The sequence below is a fragment of the Trachurus trachurus genome (assembly GCF_905171665.1).
Source record: "Trachurus trachurus genome assembly, chromosome: 17".
NCBI lineage: Eukaryota > Metazoa > Chordata > Actinopteri > Carangiformes > Carangidae > Trachurus > Trachurus trachurus.
The window spans coordinates 31,427,875-31,448,011 of NC_139900.1; the positions used below are offsets into that span (position 1 = coordinate 31,427,875).

At 42.1% G+C, this 20,137-nt stretch overlaps 1 protein-coding gene across 1 annotated transcript in view; it reads right to left on the reverse strand.

Moving 5' to 3' along the window:
* cacna1eb (calcium channel, voltage-dependent, R type, alpha 1E subunit b) overlaps positions 1-20,137 on the reverse strand; it is a gene marked incomplete at both ends in the record, with an annotated part of 57,140 nt that overhangs the window by 11,414 nt on the left and 25,589 nt on the right. The window contains 22 exons of the mRNA XM_083990877.1: positions 104-115; positions 584-690; positions 819-878; positions 3,401-3,530; positions 4,953-5,127; positions 5,383-5,621; positions 6,602-7,336; positions 9,643-9,710; positions 10,856-10,923; positions 11,746-11,863; positions 12,278-12,347; positions 13,775-13,906; positions 14,029-14,141; positions 15,342-15,454; positions 15,606-15,815; positions 16,534-16,614; positions 16,920-16,973; positions 17,811-17,926; positions 18,017-18,120; positions 18,208-18,398; positions 19,265-19,423; positions 19,802-19,905. Of these exons, the coding sequence (XP_083847003.1) occupies positions 104-115; positions 584-690; positions 819-878; positions 3,401-3,530; positions 4,953-5,127; positions 5,383-5,621; positions 6,602-7,336; positions 9,643-9,710; positions 10,856-10,923; positions 11,746-11,863; positions 12,278-12,347; positions 13,775-13,906; positions 14,029-14,141; positions 15,342-15,454; positions 15,606-15,815; positions 16,534-16,614; positions 16,920-16,973; positions 17,811-17,926; positions 18,017-18,120; positions 18,208-18,398; positions 19,265-19,423; positions 19,802-19,905 (3,159 nt within the window). The remainder of the gene's footprint in view (positions 1-103; positions 116-583; positions 691-818; positions 879-3,400; positions 3,531-4,952; positions 5,128-5,382; positions 5,622-6,601; positions 7,337-9,642; positions 9,711-10,855; positions 10,924-11,745; positions 11,864-12,277; positions 12,348-13,774; positions 13,907-14,028; positions 14,142-15,341; positions 15,455-15,605; positions 15,816-16,533; positions 16,615-16,919; positions 16,974-17,810; positions 17,927-18,016; positions 18,121-18,207; positions 18,399-19,264; positions 19,424-19,801; positions 19,906-20,137) is intronic.

The window sequence follows — 20,137 nt, forward strand, 5'->3', positions numbered from 1 at the left end:
AACAAACAAACCAAAAAAAAAAGGACCAGACACATGATAATACATGACAATATACGAGAAGTGTACGTGAGACGTTTACATTTATTGTGACTGAAATTTTTACCCCATCACATTCCTGGTAGCCCCAACAGTGACACAATCCACAGGAACAACAGAGAAAAAATTGAGGCATAAATAGAGATAAGCGCAGAAGATCACAGCCATATTCACAACAGATACATATACAGTGAAATTCTACAGTACAACAAAGGGCACAAAAAGTTGAGTAAGTTATCTTTTAACACTCAAACTGGGAGAGGCATCAGAAAGAAAAAAATAAAATACTGCAGATCATCAGTCATCCCACACCCTCCACCCATGTGTTATAATCCCAAGATACATAGGAATCCATCATTTCCTGCACAGGGCCATGAATGCCACCATATTTGCAGTTTTTCAGCTGCCCCCTTTGTCAATGAAGCAGACTGCATTCGCTCTGTGTTTGAGGGAAGGTTGTTTATAACAATACTGTATGCTCAGAAAATGATTTGCTGCAGTGAGTCAGTCACTAGTCATCGGCAGGCAGCACTAGATAGTGACTCACGTTAGAGCAAAGGCAATCAGAGCTCCCACCACCACAATGAAGTCCAGCAGGTTCCACATGTCCCGGAAGTAAGAGCCGTCGTGCAGAATGAGCCCCTGGTCTATCATCTGGAGGACAGACACAAACCCACACAGACACGCAGAGTCAACACGTTATATACACACACGCGGCAAAAACCTTACGAAAAGCGTGACTGACGTTTTACAGGTGAAGAAAACACGTTTCAGTCACTTACCTTAATGATCATTTCAAAGGTGAACACGCCAGTGAAGACATAATCGAAGTATCGGAGGACCTGCATTTTTTTTTTTTTTTTTTTTTTTACAAACATAGGAAAATACAAATTCAAGTTTTTACTGTGAACACATTAAACAACCAAAACCTGCTGATCAGTGTGTGGTATGGGATTTGGAGCACATCAGACATAGATAGTAGCACAGCTCTGAAGGAGTACATGAAACTCTAAAAACACCTCAGTCCACCCAGTCAACCACAGCCAATGACCTTGTTACCTCCCAGTTAGTATTCTTCTCACTTCCTTTTAAACAAGACTTGGAGGATGAATCAGTGAGTAGGATCTAGGTAACCATCACAATTGGGATGGAAAAATATCATGGAAATATGTAAAAACGCTGCATGAAGGAGCCGGTTTAAAGGACAATTCCAGGCGATTTTCAACTAGGGGGTGTATTTTCATATCATTTTAGGTCTAAAAGAATGAATCTGAAGATTTTCAGTTTAATCGCTCCTGTTTTGCGGTAGTTGCATCTGTCCCCGCCTCCCCACGGCAGCAATGAATGGGAGTGGATGTAAGTTCCGCTGTTTAGGCTGTTTACAGCCCTCAAAGCCGCAATTTTTTTCCACAGACAGCGTCAGATGGAGACTCAAACATGCACCGAGAAGTTTATTTACTTCAAGCAAGCCGGCATGTTTGTAAAACTAGATCTAATTCAAAGTCTCCCGGAGTCTCGCGCGAGCCCGAGGCGAGGTTGCAGTGCTGGTGTATTCAGGCGCAGTTGGAGCTACCGTTTGTGTCATAAACACAGGAATACCAACTCTTGACTTGCTTGAAGTGTACATTTTTTTCCACAGACAGCGTCACGTGGCTACTCAAACATGCGCCGAGAAGTTTTTTTTACTTGAAGCAAGTCAAGAGTTGATATTCCTGTGTTTATGACACAAACGGTAGCTTTTCCCACTGCACCTGAATACACCAGCACGGCAACTGGGTCTCGCGCGAGACTCCGGGAGACTTTGAATTAGATCTAGTTTTACTAACATGTCGGCTTGCTTGAAGTAAATAAACTTCTCGGTGCATGTTTGAGTAGACCATCTGACGCTGTCTGTGGAAAAAAATTGCGGCTTTGAGGGCTGGAAACAGCCTAAACAGCGGAACTTACATCCACTCCCATTCATTGCTGCCGTGGGGATGCGGGGACAGATGCAACTACCGCAAAACAGGAGCGATTAAACTGAAAATCTTCAGATTCATTCTTTTAGACCTAAAATGATATGAAAATACACCCCAGAGTTGAATTCGCCTGGAATTGTCCTTTAACGTTGAATCATTCAGGACTTACGAATATGTTTTTGGTTTTGTTAAGAGTCCTGTACACCGTAAAATACCCTGAAGAGGGACTCCAGAGATTTAGGACTCACATGGGACATACTGGGAAAACAATAGTCAAAATAAAAATAAAAGCCCTCAACTTTTAGTCCTGAGGCTGCTCCAAAAACACTGAATCCTATATTTCCACCAATTTTTCTCGAATTCAGAATTATCTTTAAAACTCCACAACTCAGTTTGTGACACAGGGTTTCTCGTCTCGGCAAACTTATATATATACATATATATATATATAATATATATAAGTTTGCCGAGATAAGTAGCCATGTGAATGATGCAGTTAGTAGAAGGAAAGTAGAAAAAGAGCCATCCAAAAAAAAAGAAGCAAATAAACAATGCATCTTCCATCATCTCTCAGTCATGTGTGAGGAAAATAAAGTTCAGATTTTACTCGCGTGTGTGTTTATGTGGTTACTCTCGACACTTTCTGTGATACTGAGTTGTGAAAAACAAACTGCACAGCTATTTCCCAGACTAAGCTGCAGATTCTCACCTTGCATGTGCGTGAGACCAAATGTGTCACGACACATTGTTGCTGACAAAGTGTTATGTCAACTAGAGATCAAACCTGAGAGAGCTTGCATTGAGCTAAAACCTCATGAACGATTTTTTTTTTTACATCGAGTAAATTCATGTAGGTTCTCAGTAATTTTTTACAGACTGAGTGAAATCTCTGGATAAATGTCTGTACAAGATCGATTATGCATCAACTTCACCAGATGATGTTTCCAGGTTACTTGACGTCTGCTGCTCTGGAACAACATTGAACACATTGTTGTCAGTGTTGTCAATCAAGTGCGTGTGAATGCCGGCTGCTTCCTCTAAGTGTGACTGTGCTTCAAAGGATGGTTGACCTTCACACCTTTATGACGTCAAACTCAGTGGCGATGGAGGTGCTGGAGAGGTTTTAACAAATTTGACAATCAGACATTCACACCCACTTCACTCAGAGATTGCCCAGGAGTGCGTAGGTGATAAAATACGCAGGATTTTTAACTCCGCTCTAAAATATTCTTTTCTAAATTCTTCATACAACTGCTTCTGTATCTGTACACTGTGGCTTTCAGTCTACCAAGGCCTGTTCTTCAACAGTCCAGCTCAGGTACGATGCACTGCCGCTTCTTTTATCCTCAAACTGTGACAACAAGTCAAACCATAAACACATAAGAAGAGATGTATTTGGATCTCACCTTGTTTCTGTCTGAGCTGGTGCACACGGGGTCCTCAGCAGCCAGCGCAATGCTGCTTGCCACGATCACAAGGAGGATGGTCATCTCGAAGTAGCGCAGAGTGACCACGTAGTGGCAGATCCTTCTGATACTGTGGATCAAGTGCAGGAGAGGATATGAATTGTTGCTTGATGGATGACTACACACAAAAAGGTGCCAAAGCCTTTTTGTGTGTCGACCACAGTATTTTATGTCAGCGACTGTCAGACCTTGCTGTTAGCTGGTTTTCGAACTACTTCTCCAACCGTAGGCAGTGTGTGCAGTCCGATGGTCTTTGCTCCGGGTTCCTAAACACTAAAAAATGTGTGCCGCAAGGTTCGCTCTTAGGACCCACTCTCTTTACTATCTACGTATATGAATGAGGTGGGCCAAAATATTAATGCATCCGTACATCTTTATGCTGATGACACCGTCGTCTTTTGTTGTGCATCTTCTGTTGCCCAGGTGTTTAATGATCTGCAGTCTGCATTTGACACCGTTCAGGCGCAATTGTCTCATCTCAGGCTAGTTCTAAATGCAGGTAAAACTAAGTTTATGTTCTTTTCAAATAAAAAGAAGGTGCCTGCTGCTCTACCCTGTAATATGTCTGCTCAGGGTACCCCTATTGAGTCTGTGGCCACTTATTAATACCTAGGCATCACAGAGGATGATAGCCTTTCTTTTAGATGTCATGTTGACCAATTACTGAGGAAGTTAAAGTTGGGGGTTTTTCTTCAGAAATAGAGCCTGTTTTTATTTTAATGCCAGGAAACGTATTGTTGCGACCACTTTCTTGCCGTTCCTGGATTATGGTGATGTTGTATATAGCTACTGTATGAATGCCTCTGCTCTCTCCCTACATCTGCTGGATGCTGCATATCACGGAGCCTTGAGATTCATAACTGGTTGTAAACCCCTCACATCACTGTACATTGTACTCTCTCACAAACTGGTCATCACTTTCCATGCACAGAACCACTCACTGGTATCTATTTATCTATAAATCTATCATCGGACTGCTCCCCTCCTATTTGTCCACATATATGACACAGAAACAGTCTGATCGTAGCCTCCGGTCCCTAGACTACATCACGTTTGCCATCCCCTCAGTCCGTACCGAACTTGGCAAAAAGTGGTTTTCCTACGCTGCGCCTGCAACCTGGAACATGCTCCAGCAGAAGCTGAAGCTGTCCAGCTTTATTCCTCTAGGGGACTTCAAATTACTTGTAGGAAGGCTGGTGAGACAGTCTGTGGGGGTCTGCACATGTGCTTAACTAGTTTTATTCTTCATTTCGCACTTTTGTAGTTTGCATTAATTATCTTAATGTTTGTGTTTTGTCTCTTGTACGTTGCAGTCTGTAACTCTGTGTTTTGCTGCTGCCTACCCGGAACAGGTCTCTCTTGTAAATGAGACCCTGGGTCTCAATTAGATTTTACCTGTATAAATAAAGGTTAATAAAAATAAAAAGAGCAAAAAGAAAAAAAAAAAGCACTGCAATGCATTTGATAATCTTGAAGTGATTTGGTGGCTTACGGGTTGGACGCCTTGAAGATGAACATGCTGTCTGGAGCAACCGGTTTGGGAGGAATCGGAGGTTCCTCCTCCTCCTCCTCCTCCTCCTCCTCCTCCTCCTCCTCTTCCTCCTCCTCACTGTCCTCGTCGTTCTCTCTCAGCTCAGACCGGTATGCCTCCAACTCTTTACTGTTCACTAAACACCAGACAGAGGTCCAAAAATAAGAAAGGAAAAGAAAAAAAAATGTATGTGGACTGTCATGACACAGTAAAGAATAGTACAGTACAATAGATGGATCAAAAAAAAGAAAAGAAAAGACAAAGCCAAGTGTGGCAGTCATGTGTCAGGAACACCTACACACTGTGATACACAGCGATACTGACACTAAATCCCACTTGGTGATGCACTGTGAAGGAGTGTGACTGCAGCGGGAAGTGGTCACAGAGCTACCTGTCATGGGTTTGAGCTCCAGCAGCGGCTGTGCAGACATTTCGATGGCCACACTTCCCTCCAGGTTGGACTTGTCACGTCTGATGGGGGCCGGGCAGTTCTCAGCTTCCATGGCGCTCACGGTGTACTCGGTGGCCTCCAAGGCCGGCTCCACGGGGATGTTCTGGCCGCCTTCACCCTGCTCTGCCCAGGTACCGTCAAGCAGCTGCTCGCATTGAGGAGGATCAGGAATGTCGGCTCTAAAACGGGAAAGAAAATATCTCTGAGCACGAAACCTATGAAAATACCTCACAACAGATCTACTACACTGTGTCGAACTGAATTCTAACAACACCAGTGAACGCCTGCAGTGTCTTTCAACACACGCTTTAGTTCATGACCAAATACCTGCAGAACTAATTATGTTCCAATCAGCCTCTGCTCCACTTACATTTAGTGCTAATTAGCAAATGCATAGACGCAGACTGGAAGAGGCACAAAATGTTTGGTCATTTAGCGTCCCTCTGTGGTCATTTTGTGTCTCTTTGTAGCTGTTGTCCATTTTTTAATGGGGGTTTTGAGTCTCTTTATGGTCGTTTCGTGCCCTTCTGTAGCCATTTTGTATTTTATTGTGGTTATTTTGTGTCTAGCATGGCTGTATATATTTGGTCTGTTTTTGTTTACAGTCTGTTTTAAAACAGTACTCACATGCGAGTGTCTACATTTAAAGATTTGCCGCTGCTGTATTTGCTTCTTATGTCCATCCCACTCTTCATTCAGTGCAAATATGCATCAATAAGTTCGACTAAAGCTAAAATAAGCCTTCAGCCGTCTGAGCTGGACCAAACAACAGAGTGTCTTCCAAATTCATAGACTTTATAGCACAAAAGTCACACTCACTGGTCAGTTTATTAGTTACACTTCACTTCACATTTCATTTCAACAGCTTCACTACAATTTACTGGTTTATGATTAGGTTTCTGTTGAAATTGTCTAATTTCAATCATGTTCTTGTTACTAATTTTATACAAAATGTGGATTTTGTCCCCAATGGAAATGTTGGGAGTAATGTTGTGAGACCAGCAAAACAGAGCTTACAAATGTGTAAATGTGTCTCTCTCATGGGGAAAATATCCCAAAACATTTCAAATCAAATGGAGCTTTATTTGATAAAATATGACGGTATGAATAGTTCATGAGTCTTTTAAAGGCTCTCCACAGATAAATACTTGAGCCTTACCTTCTACACTCTTCTCCGACTTCTGCATATGGGTTTACGAAGCAGGTTCCACAGTCATCTTGGGCTGATCCTCCTTCTCCTTCTCCCTCTCTCTCATCCCTCTCTTCTATCTTCCTCTCTTGGCTCATCGACCGCCTCACCATTGGCACCTCGTGTGGTGTGTGTGCACAGTCCAGACTCTTGGCCTCGGCGCGAGCATCGCGGTGTCGGTGACGTCTGTGCCGGGCCCCTTCTTCTGGCCCCTGACTGGGCCTGAACTTGCGGGCGATCCTGTGCCTGCCTCCGCCTGTGTTGCGATGGTTAGCCCCTCCTGCTTTGTCCTCACTCAGGTTTACCAGAGGCTCAGCCGTCGGAGGCTCGGGGATGGGGATGGAGATGGACATGGGGGGTTCGGGAAGGGGCATCCCAACAGACATGGGAGACTCAGGCAGGTGAGCTGGACTGAGCCCTGGGGAAAGGACGGCATTAGTTGGAGTTTCCGCTGTGTCCTCCGTAGGGTTGCTACACAGCGCCTCTCTGCTCGCCATCTGGCGACGTTTGCGTAACTGGTTGGCTCTCTGCTCCCACACTGACATGTTGACTTTTCTCCTCCTCTCACGGCGGTTGGAGAAGGCGTTGGAGCCATTGAGAGGCTGCTCGTCTGCGGCAACTGTTGCGCCCTCAGGTTCCTCTGGGAAGGTTGGACGACCTCTGTGGATTGCCCGTTTCCTGTATAGGTAGGGTCTTCTTCTCCCGCTAAGGAGCACAACATACTTCATATCACTATGAGGCAGAAACAAGTTAAAAACTAATTGACAAGAAACATCAAGTTCATGTAGCATACCAAGTATGTCAAAGAATATTCAGACAAATAAAATAAAAGAGAAAAGGTCAGACCTTTTCTGTGAATTTTATAATGTTACTTGCTTAGTAACAGAAAAAAAAAATTCCCATGAAAAATGTGCAAAATGCTTCAAGCTAAAAAAGTACAAATACATCCAAAAACTTAAAAAAAAATTAAAATACCTGAGAGGTACGGACAGATAAAAAGGAAAAGAGAAAAACAAAACCCACAAGAACAATAAAAGGGAAGGTGCAGGATTAAAGTAGAAATAGTGTAAAATCTAGAAAATAATTGGAGTAGGAAAAACTCAAGAGAGGAATTCTGTGTGACAGAGATGCATACAATCATACTTACTGGTATTCAGATTCTTTTGTTGTCCATGTAATCAATGAGTGATTATTTGAAAACAAGACATTAGTGTTTTACAACATAGACTGAACATTTGTTGTGGCACAGAGCAAAAGGTATAGAGAGGATGCAAAATACTGATTTAAACTGGTCTGGAATCAGTGCTTTATCTTGTAGAAACGCAATAAGGAGAGTTCAATTTCAATGAATTGCAAATATATCTAGTTAATTTTTACGCAGTGTCCTTGAACACAACATTTTGGTCAGTGCCACATAACAGGCATAAAACAAGACAACATGATGGGGCCAGTAAAACACTGTAATGCACATTAATATCAGCATCTTGATAACTGCAACACAAACAAGACTAACACTCAAATATGTTAACAGACAAATGATACATTCAGTGTCACGACTAGAGAGTCAGAGCAGAGAGTAAGGAGTCTACGCAGTTACCTGTTTTACTTTACTGTAAACAGCACCTATGGGATGTTAGGGAGCCTGCAGGCAGCTATTACTGCATAAAAATCAACTTGCAGAAACTTGAACAGCTTGAAACAGGAAATTCATCACAGTCAGTCACCCATCTCATGGAAATGATATTATCAAATGGGAGCAGGAGTTTCTTTGAAAGCCCCTTTTTCATTGGTTTACTCAGGTGTTTGTGGAGGAACCTTAGACATACAAAACTTAAACATTTGGTCATTTCAATTGCCACAGTATCATTTTCTCTGTAGTTATAGTGTGAGATTTTGTGTCTATTATCCTGTGAATGCACAGGTGACAGCGGGCAAACAGGAAGTACAGGTTACATCATGTGCAACAGTTTGGTATCCACTACTTTAACCACTGCTCTCCATTTTAATAAAACAAAAAAAAAGATAAAAGAGCAATGTGTACAAGCAAGTTTCTGCAAGTTGTTTTTCATATAAATAAAAGGGATACCTATGGAGCAGCAACAACACATCCACTGCTCTGTAAGAATATGATGGTAAAATAATTACACTCACTTTGTTGCAAAACATGCAAAATAATGCGCACATTCCTGTAACAGGCCAGGTTAGTCACTCCGGGCCCTTATGGTACTTTTTGCCCCCCCAACAACAGCTCCAGTGGTGATGCTAATCAGACGAGTCATACCCAGTAGTAGAACAAAATCTCACACACTCGAAAGTGTGCCTCCTCCCAGCAGAGCGACACACCGAGACTTCCCACTGTTCCCAATAACCTCTGAAAAAACGCCTCCTGCCCTGCTCCTCCTGACTCACTGGATTCATTGGACCTGTGGGGAAGCCACTAGTCACTGAGAGGAGCAGGGAATTCATTAACAACCAATCACAGGGCCGACACGGTAACAGGAGGCGTCTTAGTGCAGCTGGTGAATCAATCTGTGAGGGGTCATGCTTTTCAATCAAGCACATTCAATACACATTCAATATTGTGTCATCAGTGCCTCACACATGCCTTTCGTTCTTTCTTTGCATTCACCATGCAAATGAAGGAACTGAGGAATATACTGTTAGTAAACACCAACAACTTGGCTCTCAGAGTCTATAATCAATTGATTGTATTGGCTAAACTCTATGTAAATTTCAAAGAACATCTTCTCTCTAATAACAGATGTAGCACCACCACAAATTTTCCCACAGCATCCACATTCTAAGTAAGTCTTAGTCTTAGCATCTTCTGCAAAAAGAAATGAGCTGTGACAATTTTTCAGTCCAATTCAAATTTTCTGTTTGCTTGAGAGCAGAGCTGATCCGAGGCCCACCTCCACACTTGAACACTGAGATTTACTTAAGGGCTGTGAACACTCTGGCTATCTCATCTCAAAAATAATGAATCTGTAAACTGTCAGCCAATGACTTACTCAGAGATCAAGCCATCTCTGCCTCTGGCATATCTCTGGTTGAAAAACTCCTCTTCCTCTTCTTCATCCTTATAGAGACAGAAAGAATATATGATGTTAATGTTTTACTTGTCATGCAGCCTTTTATTAATGTGTAATAAAATAACCATGGTGATAATTTGCCTTAAGAAAACAGGGGTTGTTGAAGGATGTGAGCCTTTGTCAGAATGAGTCTATCAAGTTGCACTATGGGATATGTAGGCTCTAGGGGTTTTGCAACATGACTCATTCTAGGGCCTAAAAGTCACAGTATTTCAGTCTCTTTAATTTAAGTTCTTCTAATTCTCCTCTTTTCTGAATACTATGAGGTACCCTGTGGATTTATTGAGTAGTACTGTGTAGTTTTTACAACTGGATCTCTGTGTTGTTCGTAGGTGACACTGCACACAGTCCTGCCGATAGTGTCAGGTTATTCCACGGTTTGTCACGTGGTGTCAACACACCAAGACCTTTCGTTAGACCTTAAAGCAGAAGTAAGTGATATATTTGTGTTAATATAAGTCTTAAATAGTTCTATCTTCCGACAGCAATCACTTACATAGAGTGTTTGGACTGAAACACGGGTCTGTCAGTCACTCTGCTCTGCTCTGAGCCGAGGAGAAAACATTTATCGTATCCTACAGTTTTTATCCAATGAGGAGAGAGAATGGCATGCAGGGCTGTGTGTGCAGCCAAGGGACGCCGTGAATGTGGCGACGTAGGGACGAGGACTGTTATGGTGCGTTCAAGGAAACTCGTAGACTCGTGTTTTTCCGTCCTGTGAAGTTGTATCAGTTTGATCTGGTAGGAGTTCACGGGTCGGAAGTTACGAGTGGCCGTTATAGTGACTTTCACCGGTAAAACAGGTCGGAAAAACACGAGTGGGTTGTCTGGAACGCTACAAAGTCGTAAGTTGTGACTTGAAGCTGTAATTTACGATTTCAAAAGCCTGCCTGGAACGCAGCATTAGCGAAAACGACCGGATCACTCACTTCTGCTTTAAGGATACAGAATGCGTTTTGGTGAGTTTTACTGAAACTAGACAGAAACTTTGTGTATTAGAAAACTCCACAGGGGACTCTATAACACCCATCCCATACTTAAAATGGCTACACACTTAACACCACACTAAAACAAAAACCTATTATTTCACTAGTAAACACTCAAATACAAGATTAAAAAAAACTGTGCAAACCTTTGTCAGTTCCTGTGCGTTGGCCAGATTATCCACAGCGATGGCCAAGAAGACATTCAGCAGTGTGTCTGTCATGAGGGCAGTTAAGGTCACACACAAACGAAACAACTCGAGCACCTCTGGATTACACTCCTGTAACCCTAACATGAAATACTGTATATAAATATCACAAAGTTTAAGCGAAGAAATGGCTATTTAAAGGTTCATAGAGCCAAGCAAAAACATCAGAGATGTTTTCTATCAAGCAAATTCTCTCTTTTCCTGTTACTGTATATGGTCCATATGTATGGAACTCATGTCCTTAATTTAACACCCCATTCTTCTTTAACATAATTATATATTTTCCTCCTTTGCTTTTCTTTTGGTTTATTTTTCTCTTGAGCCACTACAGCTTTCTGCATGACCAAGGCAGATTTTAATTTGTTGATTAACATGTACCCCTGAGAAGAAGAGGAGGATTGAACAGTTTGAACCATAACTTCATAAAAAGATTTTCTGGGGACTTAAATGTGTGACATAACTGTCAGTATGCATGTTTAATGCTGTGTTTCATGTGTATAGTACTTTGTTTAATGTCTTGCAGATGCACAGATGTGTTGTAAAATGTTGTTGTTGTTGTCTTTATGTTCTATCTACACACAGCAATGCAAATAAAGTTTAAATGCATCATTTGTGAATTGATATAGAATTAACAGATTGGGATGAGAACAAAACCCCACGTCATTAGTTTTAGTGGATGATCGATGAGTATTTGACTTAGGTAACAGGGTAATTACATTTTAAGTAAATGCATTGTATATTGTGTTTTGTCGAGATAGATTTATACAGGTATATTGTGTACAGGTGTGGATGGTATATCAGAGCCACCTTTGAGAACTCAACAAGGATACAGTTTCCAAACAGTGTGAGCACGATGAAGTAGATCGATGACCACATGCCATACTGCACACCTCCCTGTGAGCGAATCCCATTGTACATCACCTCGTTCCAGTCTTCTCCCGTCAGAATCTGTAGGCAAACGCACAGAATATTCAGTAAAAAAATAATTACAGCACTTATATTAGACTCAAAGAGAACATTGGCCTAAAAATACAAACCAAAGACATATTCCCTGTCTACAAAGCAGTTAAAGATATGTTATTAAAAATGGCAGCAAGATAAGTAATTACTGTGTGTGCTGATCAAAACAGTCTTTCACAGTGCAGTTGGTTTTGTAGCTGATCTGATGTGGAATCGTTCACGTTTCACTTGTCTGATATTCATGTGCGCATATGTGTGCATGGATGTGTGGGATGATAGCGGAGGCAGGGGGTGGAGAGCGAGTGAGCAGAGTTGTTTAATCTGCGCCTGGGGTGAGAAATATCCCAGGGTGCAATGTGTCATGGAGAGCAGGCAGAATGAGGGGATCTGTAGGAGCCAAACCTGAAACACTGTCATGATGGCAGCTGGAAACGTGTCAAAGTTGGTGGGAGTGTAATCTTCAAAGATGAACCTAGAGGGGAGGCAGATAGAAAGCGGGGTCAGATGTGACCAAGGAAGAATAGGAGGAGGAAGAAGAGGAGGAGGAGGATGCGTAGCTATTTTCATCCGGACGTGTCATTTCCTCACCGTCTTATCAAAGGAACCACTGAAGAAGCTGCTGCTCAGTTTGAAAAGGTGTAGATACTATTTCAAAACTGTGAGCAGATGTAGGTTAAAATATTGTATGTAAATCAGCTACACTAACCAGGAACACAACTCAGCCTTTGATACAATGGACCAGAATGTCTTTATCATCATCCATCTGAACAACTATGTTAGAATCAGTGATGTGGCTCCGCTTATCCGTCGAACTGGTCCTCCTCTACTTTTTTTGGGGTCCCCCAAGGGTCTATTTTGGGTCCCCTATTAATTACCATATACATACGACCCCTGAGGTAAATCTTGCATAGCCATGACATTGCTTTCTATTGCTAAGCTGGTTGACACCCAATTACATGTCCCAGTAAAGCCTGGTAGCACGGATGCATTGTGTATTATGTCCTGCTTCGCTGAAATAAAAAATTGGATGTCCAAAATCTTCCTGCAGTTGAGTGACTCCAAATCAGAGGTAATTATAATAACTCCCTATGGCCCCAGCACTAGCAGCATTAAAAATCTCTCCTCTAGTCGGGGTGACTTATCCAACACTGTTCAAAGAGAGGTCCGCAATCGAGGTGTTATTTTTGGTTGAGAATTGTACTTTGATGCTCAAGTGGCTAAAGTGGTGCAGTTGTGCTTTGCCCAACTGAGACAGCTAAACCCGATCTGGTCATTTCTTTCCTCCGCTGACTTGGTAAAGGTCAGATCAGCCTTTATCTATTGCAGACTCCACTACTGAAAGGCACTTCATTCTGGTATTGACAGTGAAAACTTCCAAGAGTGTATTTGCTGCTGCCAGGCTGTTTATATGCGCTAAGAGAAACAGCCACATTACACCAATTCTTGCCGCCCTTTGCTGGCTTCCTGAGAGTTTTACAATTGATTTTAAAGCTCTGAATGGCCTGGGTCCTGCCTACAATCTGGGATCTGCAAACTCCCTGAGAGCCTCTTCGCTGCTTAAGATGCTCAGGCAAGGATCAACGAATCGTTTATAAATCTAAAGGTGTTTCTGCTGTCTGGGCCTCCCAGCTGTGGGACTCCCTGCCAGGAGATCTTTGGTAGGTAAACTCAAATCTCTTCACTTGTATCATATGGTCTTTTCTGAACTTAATGGTATCTGTAATTATTTAAATCATTTCTTATAATTTCTCTGATTCTGCTATTTTGTTTTTATTGTCAAGCACTTTGTAATTTTGTTTTTAAAAGGTGCCACATAAATAACGTTTATTATTATTAATATTATTAGTAGTATCATGACAGTGATTGTCCTTATGTTGACATCCTGATGGTTTGACTTACCTTCCTCCAAAAAGCTGCATCCCCAGCAGCGCAAACACCACAATGAAGAGGAAGAGAAGAAACAGCAGGCTGATGATGGACTTCATGGAGCTCATGAGGGACACAACCAGGTTCCTGAGAGAGGCCCAGTACCTGACAGAAAGACATCACATTTGGTTTGGTTGTCTATTTTACCAGAGACCTATAAAACCATTAACACCAACATACTGTAAGCCAGGCTTCGCTTGTTTGAACTGTCTCATTGTCCCACTTACTTGGTGATCTTAAAAATTCTCAGAAGTCTCAGTGCCCTCAGCACGCTGATCCCAAATGACATGCCCGGCCTGAAGAAGCCCCAAACTACCTCAAAGATGCTGCCGACAATTACCTGCAAGACATGTCAAACACATGATAAAAAATCATTTGTTATACTGTAAGCTCCATCTGACTAGTAGAAAATTGCCAAAACCTTTTTTTTTTATCTTGAGCAGAAGTTGAAGATGTGGGAATTTTTCAGGGATTGTCAGCACATTCTGAATTATTTGTATCACAGCTACCCCTGCCTGCTGTTTTTGTGGTCCTGGAGGCTTTTAAGGTGTAGTTGTGGCTTTCCCCAAGCTGCTCGACTGATTATCTCCACCGTATAAACCTAAAAAGCAACTAGCAGGTTCTACAAAATCTGGAAACTAGGGCCGGGACTCGATTAAAAAAATTAATCGAATTAATTAGAGGCTTTGTAATTAATTAATCGCAATTAATCGCATTTTAATCGCATATAAATATTTGACCTGAGAACAGTGAGAAGCATTTTTTTTCCACATGGATTTTAGTATACCATTGAATGACTGAATACATAAGCTTAAGCATTCAAGGTGGTACTTAACCAAGACCAACAGACTAGGGATGCAAATTATCGATTAATTCATTAATCGATATTTGATACATACAGATTAAATGGTCTTTCCTTCCAATACACTATGATGATTACTGTAGTATTTAACTAGGCTACTTAAATCACAGTAGCATAAACTGATTTGTTGAACTCAGCCTGATGTAAACATTAATAAAAGTCAGTAACCAATCACACAGGCAGCTCCATGTTGTCCCTGTGTGATGTTCAGGGACAGGTCAGGACAGTCTGAAGACAGAGCTCTGAGGGTGAAGTCCTATCATAATGAGATGAGATGCACCTGTGACAGTGACAGGTCATAGATATAGCGCTGCAGCTGAGCAATTAGCGCGATATAGCGCATTTAGCGTGCGCCCGTGTCTGTGTATCTATGTGCAGGCAGAGATCAGAGATGGTGTTTTAAATAACCATGCTAGCGTTTCACCAGCTCTCATCTCTGCCAGTCAGCCTCTCAAACTGCCGCCTCTCTCGCGTGCGGGCGCACCGCACGTAGACACACGTGAGAAAAAAAAAAAAAAAATTTGAAAAAAAAAAAAAAAAAAAAAAAAAAATTTTAATTTTTAAAATGCGTTAATTTTTTTAACGCGTTAATTGTTGTGTAATTAATTAATCGTAATTAACGCGATAAAGTCCCGGCCCTACTGGAAACCTTTCAGAATAAGAGAAGAAGGACCTCACCCCACAGTCGAAGCAGTTGAAAGATGAATGGAAGTAGAGGCGGCAACCCAGGCCATATATTTTCAAAAACATCTCAGCCAAAAACAGCCCCAGGAAAACAAACTCTGCATAGTCTGGAGATGATAAAACAAAAAAAGCAATTAAGTGAAAGAAAGAATGAAGCAGTGATGCGCCCCCCAAGAATTGCATTTATCAGACAGGAACAGATTTTTGTTTTGTTTTGTAGTGAAACATAGAAAAATATTATTCAGAAGGGAAACCTACAGAGGAAGATGGTCAGCCAGTCGGGCTGGTTGTGGTGGACGATGGCCACACAGATGGTGTTCAGAGCCACCAGACTGAGCACCATCAAGTAGAAAGTGTCCGTCTTCACCATGCGGCGGATGGAGATTCGTAGCATGCGCTCTTTACGTCGCAGGTACGCAGCAGGGCCGCGCCGGCCGCTGCGGAAGTTCATCCTCGATCGTGACATACCTTAAAACAGAGAAACCCTTGTTCAAACCTAAGGACAGCAGGAGGTCAAGGGTGTGAAATGTACAGTGTGTAAAGTTAAAGGGATAGTTCACCCTACAATGATATTTCGCTCATTATCTACTCACCCTCATGTTGACTAAGGGCTGGAAGAATTATCAGAGTCCACCGTCCCTTCTCTGAGTTACAGGGGGTCTTGGCGTAGCAGTGCATTTCAATGCAACGGTTGCAAAGGGACACCGGAGCTCTTCGTAAAAAAACACACACAAAAAAACATTCGCACTGAGACCGACTCGAGTCTCAGTCGGTCTCAGTATCAGTGCGAACCTTGCGCATGCGCGCTGGCAGCGGAAGACCGGACAACAAACACTAGGAGCTAATGCTACAAACATGCTTGGAATGTGGACTTATTTAATTTTTTTCGGGACAATTACGCAATTTGGGGCTTCAGCACAAGACGGACATTACATACGAGCATCATGGAGGTATTTGGATGTTTTTTTGTGTGTGTTTTTTTACGAAGAGCTCTGGTGTCCCTTTGCAACCGTTGCATTGAAATGCACTGCTACGCCAAGACCCCCTGTAACTCAGAGAAGGGACGGTGGACTCTGATAATTCTTCCAGCCCTTAGTCAACATGAGGGTGAGTAGATAATGAGCGAAATATCATTCTAGGGTGAACTATCCCTTTAAGTGAACGGACTGAAATGTTCATCACTCACTGGCCGTGGACGTGGCCGTGGACTTCTCGTCCCCTGGTGCTCCTCTCCGTGCTCCGGTCTTCTTACTCGCTCTCTTCAACACTAAAAATGATCAAATCTTTCAAAATACTGTAGTTTATCTAACGAAGACAAGAAATGAACTTATAACTCCCGTTGCACTTTTAAAATGTTGACACCAGTCAAGTATTTCCTGTTTTATAATAAAAGAGATTTAAGATACAAATAGCTGCATTTGTTCTCTATAATTATTTTTTATTTTTCTGATACAGCACAACATCGAACAAAAAAAACTATACGGTACATTACACGAATAGCAAATAGCTGTATTAGCGACAGGTGTTAGCTGTATGATGTGTGATTTAAAGATCTGAAATGTTTGCACTCACCATCTAACGCTGATCTACCTGAATTCTTATTCTCCTCCGCGAGCATTACTTCCTCTGCAAGGAAATAAAACTGGAGGTTAGACTTATTTTTATCAAAGCGCGACTTAAACCATCAGACATTGAAACACACAGGGCAGATCATTTAGGGTGTCTGCAAACAGTTACAGGAACTGAGGCCAAAGTGATGTAAACGTTGCTTTGAGAGGACAGTATGACCTTCTTCACAGAGAGAGGGCTCTCATTCTCTCTCACACTCTTGTAATATCTCTCTCTCAGTTTTCTTTCTCTCTCCCTTCCCACACTCTCCCACATCTATGCACACATAAATATGCACAGCAGCTCTCTTTCTCTCTCACACACACATGCATGTAAACACACAAACACACAGAGAGGCCCGTGTGCAGATATATATGCGCACAAATTTAAGTCAGTGAGTCAGTATCACCTTTTTCTCACCCTCTACTTGCGTGGGAGACCAGCAATGTAGATTGCCATTACAGCACTGTGAGTGTGTGTATGTGTGTGTGTGTGCATGTGTGCAACTGAGCTACTCTACTGTAGGTCCAAATCTCTGATAAAGGCTGTAGCAGACTTTCACATCAAGAGAGTGGTATCTAGCTTCTCATTTAACTTTCTAGTGTCCCACAGGCCGAGACCACTGACCCAGAGTGGGATTATAGTAACACTCCCATCACCAGAAGCTCATAGATTCACTCAACTGTGATTTCATTATATACTTTATTTTCAGTGAAGTCCTGCATTTCTGACTCAAATATGATTGAGCCAGACTAAATCCTGTCTGCTCACTCCCTCCCTCTATGTTTCTGTGCACCGTCCGTCACTAAAAAAATAACACATCTACTGATTTAAAGTTATTCTGCTGCCCAGTACCTGCCCTGTCTATCCAGGCTCGGTAACCGTTCAGTTCTCTTTCCACCTGCTGTTGGCGGCGCAGCTTCATGAAGGCCCGCCGGTTCTCCACCCTCTGCCTCTCCTTGGCAAATTCTCTAAAAGGCAGAGGAGTGAAAATAGCTCTTATAATCCATAATACAGAAACAGCAGTATTATAAACATACAGTAGGAAGAGTCTCACTCACCCAGACAAGACTCCCAACACCAGGTTCAGGACAAAGAAGGAGCCAATGATGATGAGAGGAATGAAGTAGATCCAGTTCCACATGGGACCCAGGGCGTCGTTGGTCTGAAATCCACCAACATTCATTCATTCATTCATTCATAACAGTGACCGGTTCGATTTTACATTTGTCGACTGTAAACTGGAGCTCACGTTATAAAGAACGGCCGTCCATCCCTCCATGGTAATACACTGGAAGACGGTGAGCACAGCAAACAAGATGTTGTCGAACTGCGTGATGCCGTCATTGGGCCCGATCCAGGTGTCGTTGCAGTCGTACCTCTCCGGACACTTCCTCACTCCACATGCAAACGCCAACTCGGACGAGTCAACAGTCTCATTGTCTGGAAAAAAGAAGCTGGAGTCATTCTTTTGTTGATGATGATTCATCTGCTGCCAAGTCACCTTATATCAAAATGAGACAAAAGCATCAATTGTGCCATAAGTCGTTTGTAAATAAAGGGTTGGGCATATTCATAGATTATGAGCGTTATTTTGCAGATGTGTCTGTAGGGATCTTTTAACTTTTAGATTTTGGGGGACCATTAGAAAATTCATGGATGGATGAAATCATGCTTCCATCTTAATGCTGTCAAACTATTCAGGTTTTATATTAGTCCATCTTTCAGTTGTGCTTGGCAGTGACAGTAAATGCTATTGTGTGGCGTGGTGATTACAGAGTAGCTGTTGGCTAATTAAGCAGTAGCTAAATCAGCCGGCAACAACTTTAATAATACCTCTGAGCTCGCTGCTGCTGTAATCTATAAAAGCCTCAGTTTCTCAGACAAAGATGTTAACACCCTCTGTCTGAGAACAATGCACAAGCCACACATTTGGTATACCTGTTGGCAAATTAGTCATAGTCCATCATACATTATGCAAAAACAAAGCGTGACTATATTATGCTAAAGCCATCAGTATTGTGGGAAGAGCAGGTAAACCTGAAGACAGAAGGTTTCCACAAATGGAGGTGGTTCATGAAAACGGATTGATATATAATACTGTCTCTCTTCAAACTTGAGTGGGAATGACTGATTTCATTTTCTTAGTCCAGTTTACTAGGGGAGATTTCACAAAATATATTTTTTTTCATGTCTTATTATTTGCTTTCATAGTGTTTTAACAAGAAAGTTAAGGATTCATGGGTTATCCGCCTCCCTCTTTGTTTTGCAGCAGCAGGAAACTGTCTTCCTGTGTGCATGGACTGTACCGAGGATGTCGAAAGACGGCAGGCAGGTTTGGTGAAGCTTCCCGCTGTAGAACTCCAGACCGATGATGGCAAACATGAGGATGGCAAAGAACAACAAAAGGCCGATCTGGAGAAGTGGAATCATGGCCTTTATGATAGACTTGAGAACAATCTGGAGGCCTGTGAGAAAACACATTACAGAATTACCTCTGACAGGCAGCTTCTGAAAATGGCAAATGTATGGACAGGTTTCAAATGATGATGGGGTTAAAACATTATTGATGCTTAAAGTGTTGGCTTCAAGTTTAAAGAGCCTAAAAATATGAGACACAAGCAGTAATGGCGGTGGTGGTTAACTGTGTATGGTTGTAGGCAAGTTCCTGCATGTTTTGTATTTGTGTTTTAAGGTTATTTTTCCTCCATTTACTGAATTTTACCAGCGGGAATAAAAGCATTTGCACTGACGAAAGCTGGAAAATAAGCTGATGAATGAAGACTTGTTATGTGCAGTAATAATTCCCCCACAGTGCAGTATCAAAAGGTCAGTAACTGACTCACTGGGGATCCCGGAGACGAGTTTGAGAGGTCTCAGCACTCTCACAGCCCTCAGGGTTCGAAGGTCGACTGGGATGTTCATGTGGGCACCAGCAGTGGCCAGGATCCTGAAAGACAACACACAAACACAGAATGTATATAATGTAGTTGTTTCTGAGATATTTTTGATGGTACGACATTAGCGATTAAAAATAAAAAATAAAAATGAAGCAGGGACATATAAAAACATCCATTAGTAGCTAAATCTAGCACAAGGCCCTGCTTTTCCCATCTTGAGACTAATGTTTTTTGTCCATGGTGTGTGACAAATCTGACGACAAAAATAGGTAAAAAGGGAAC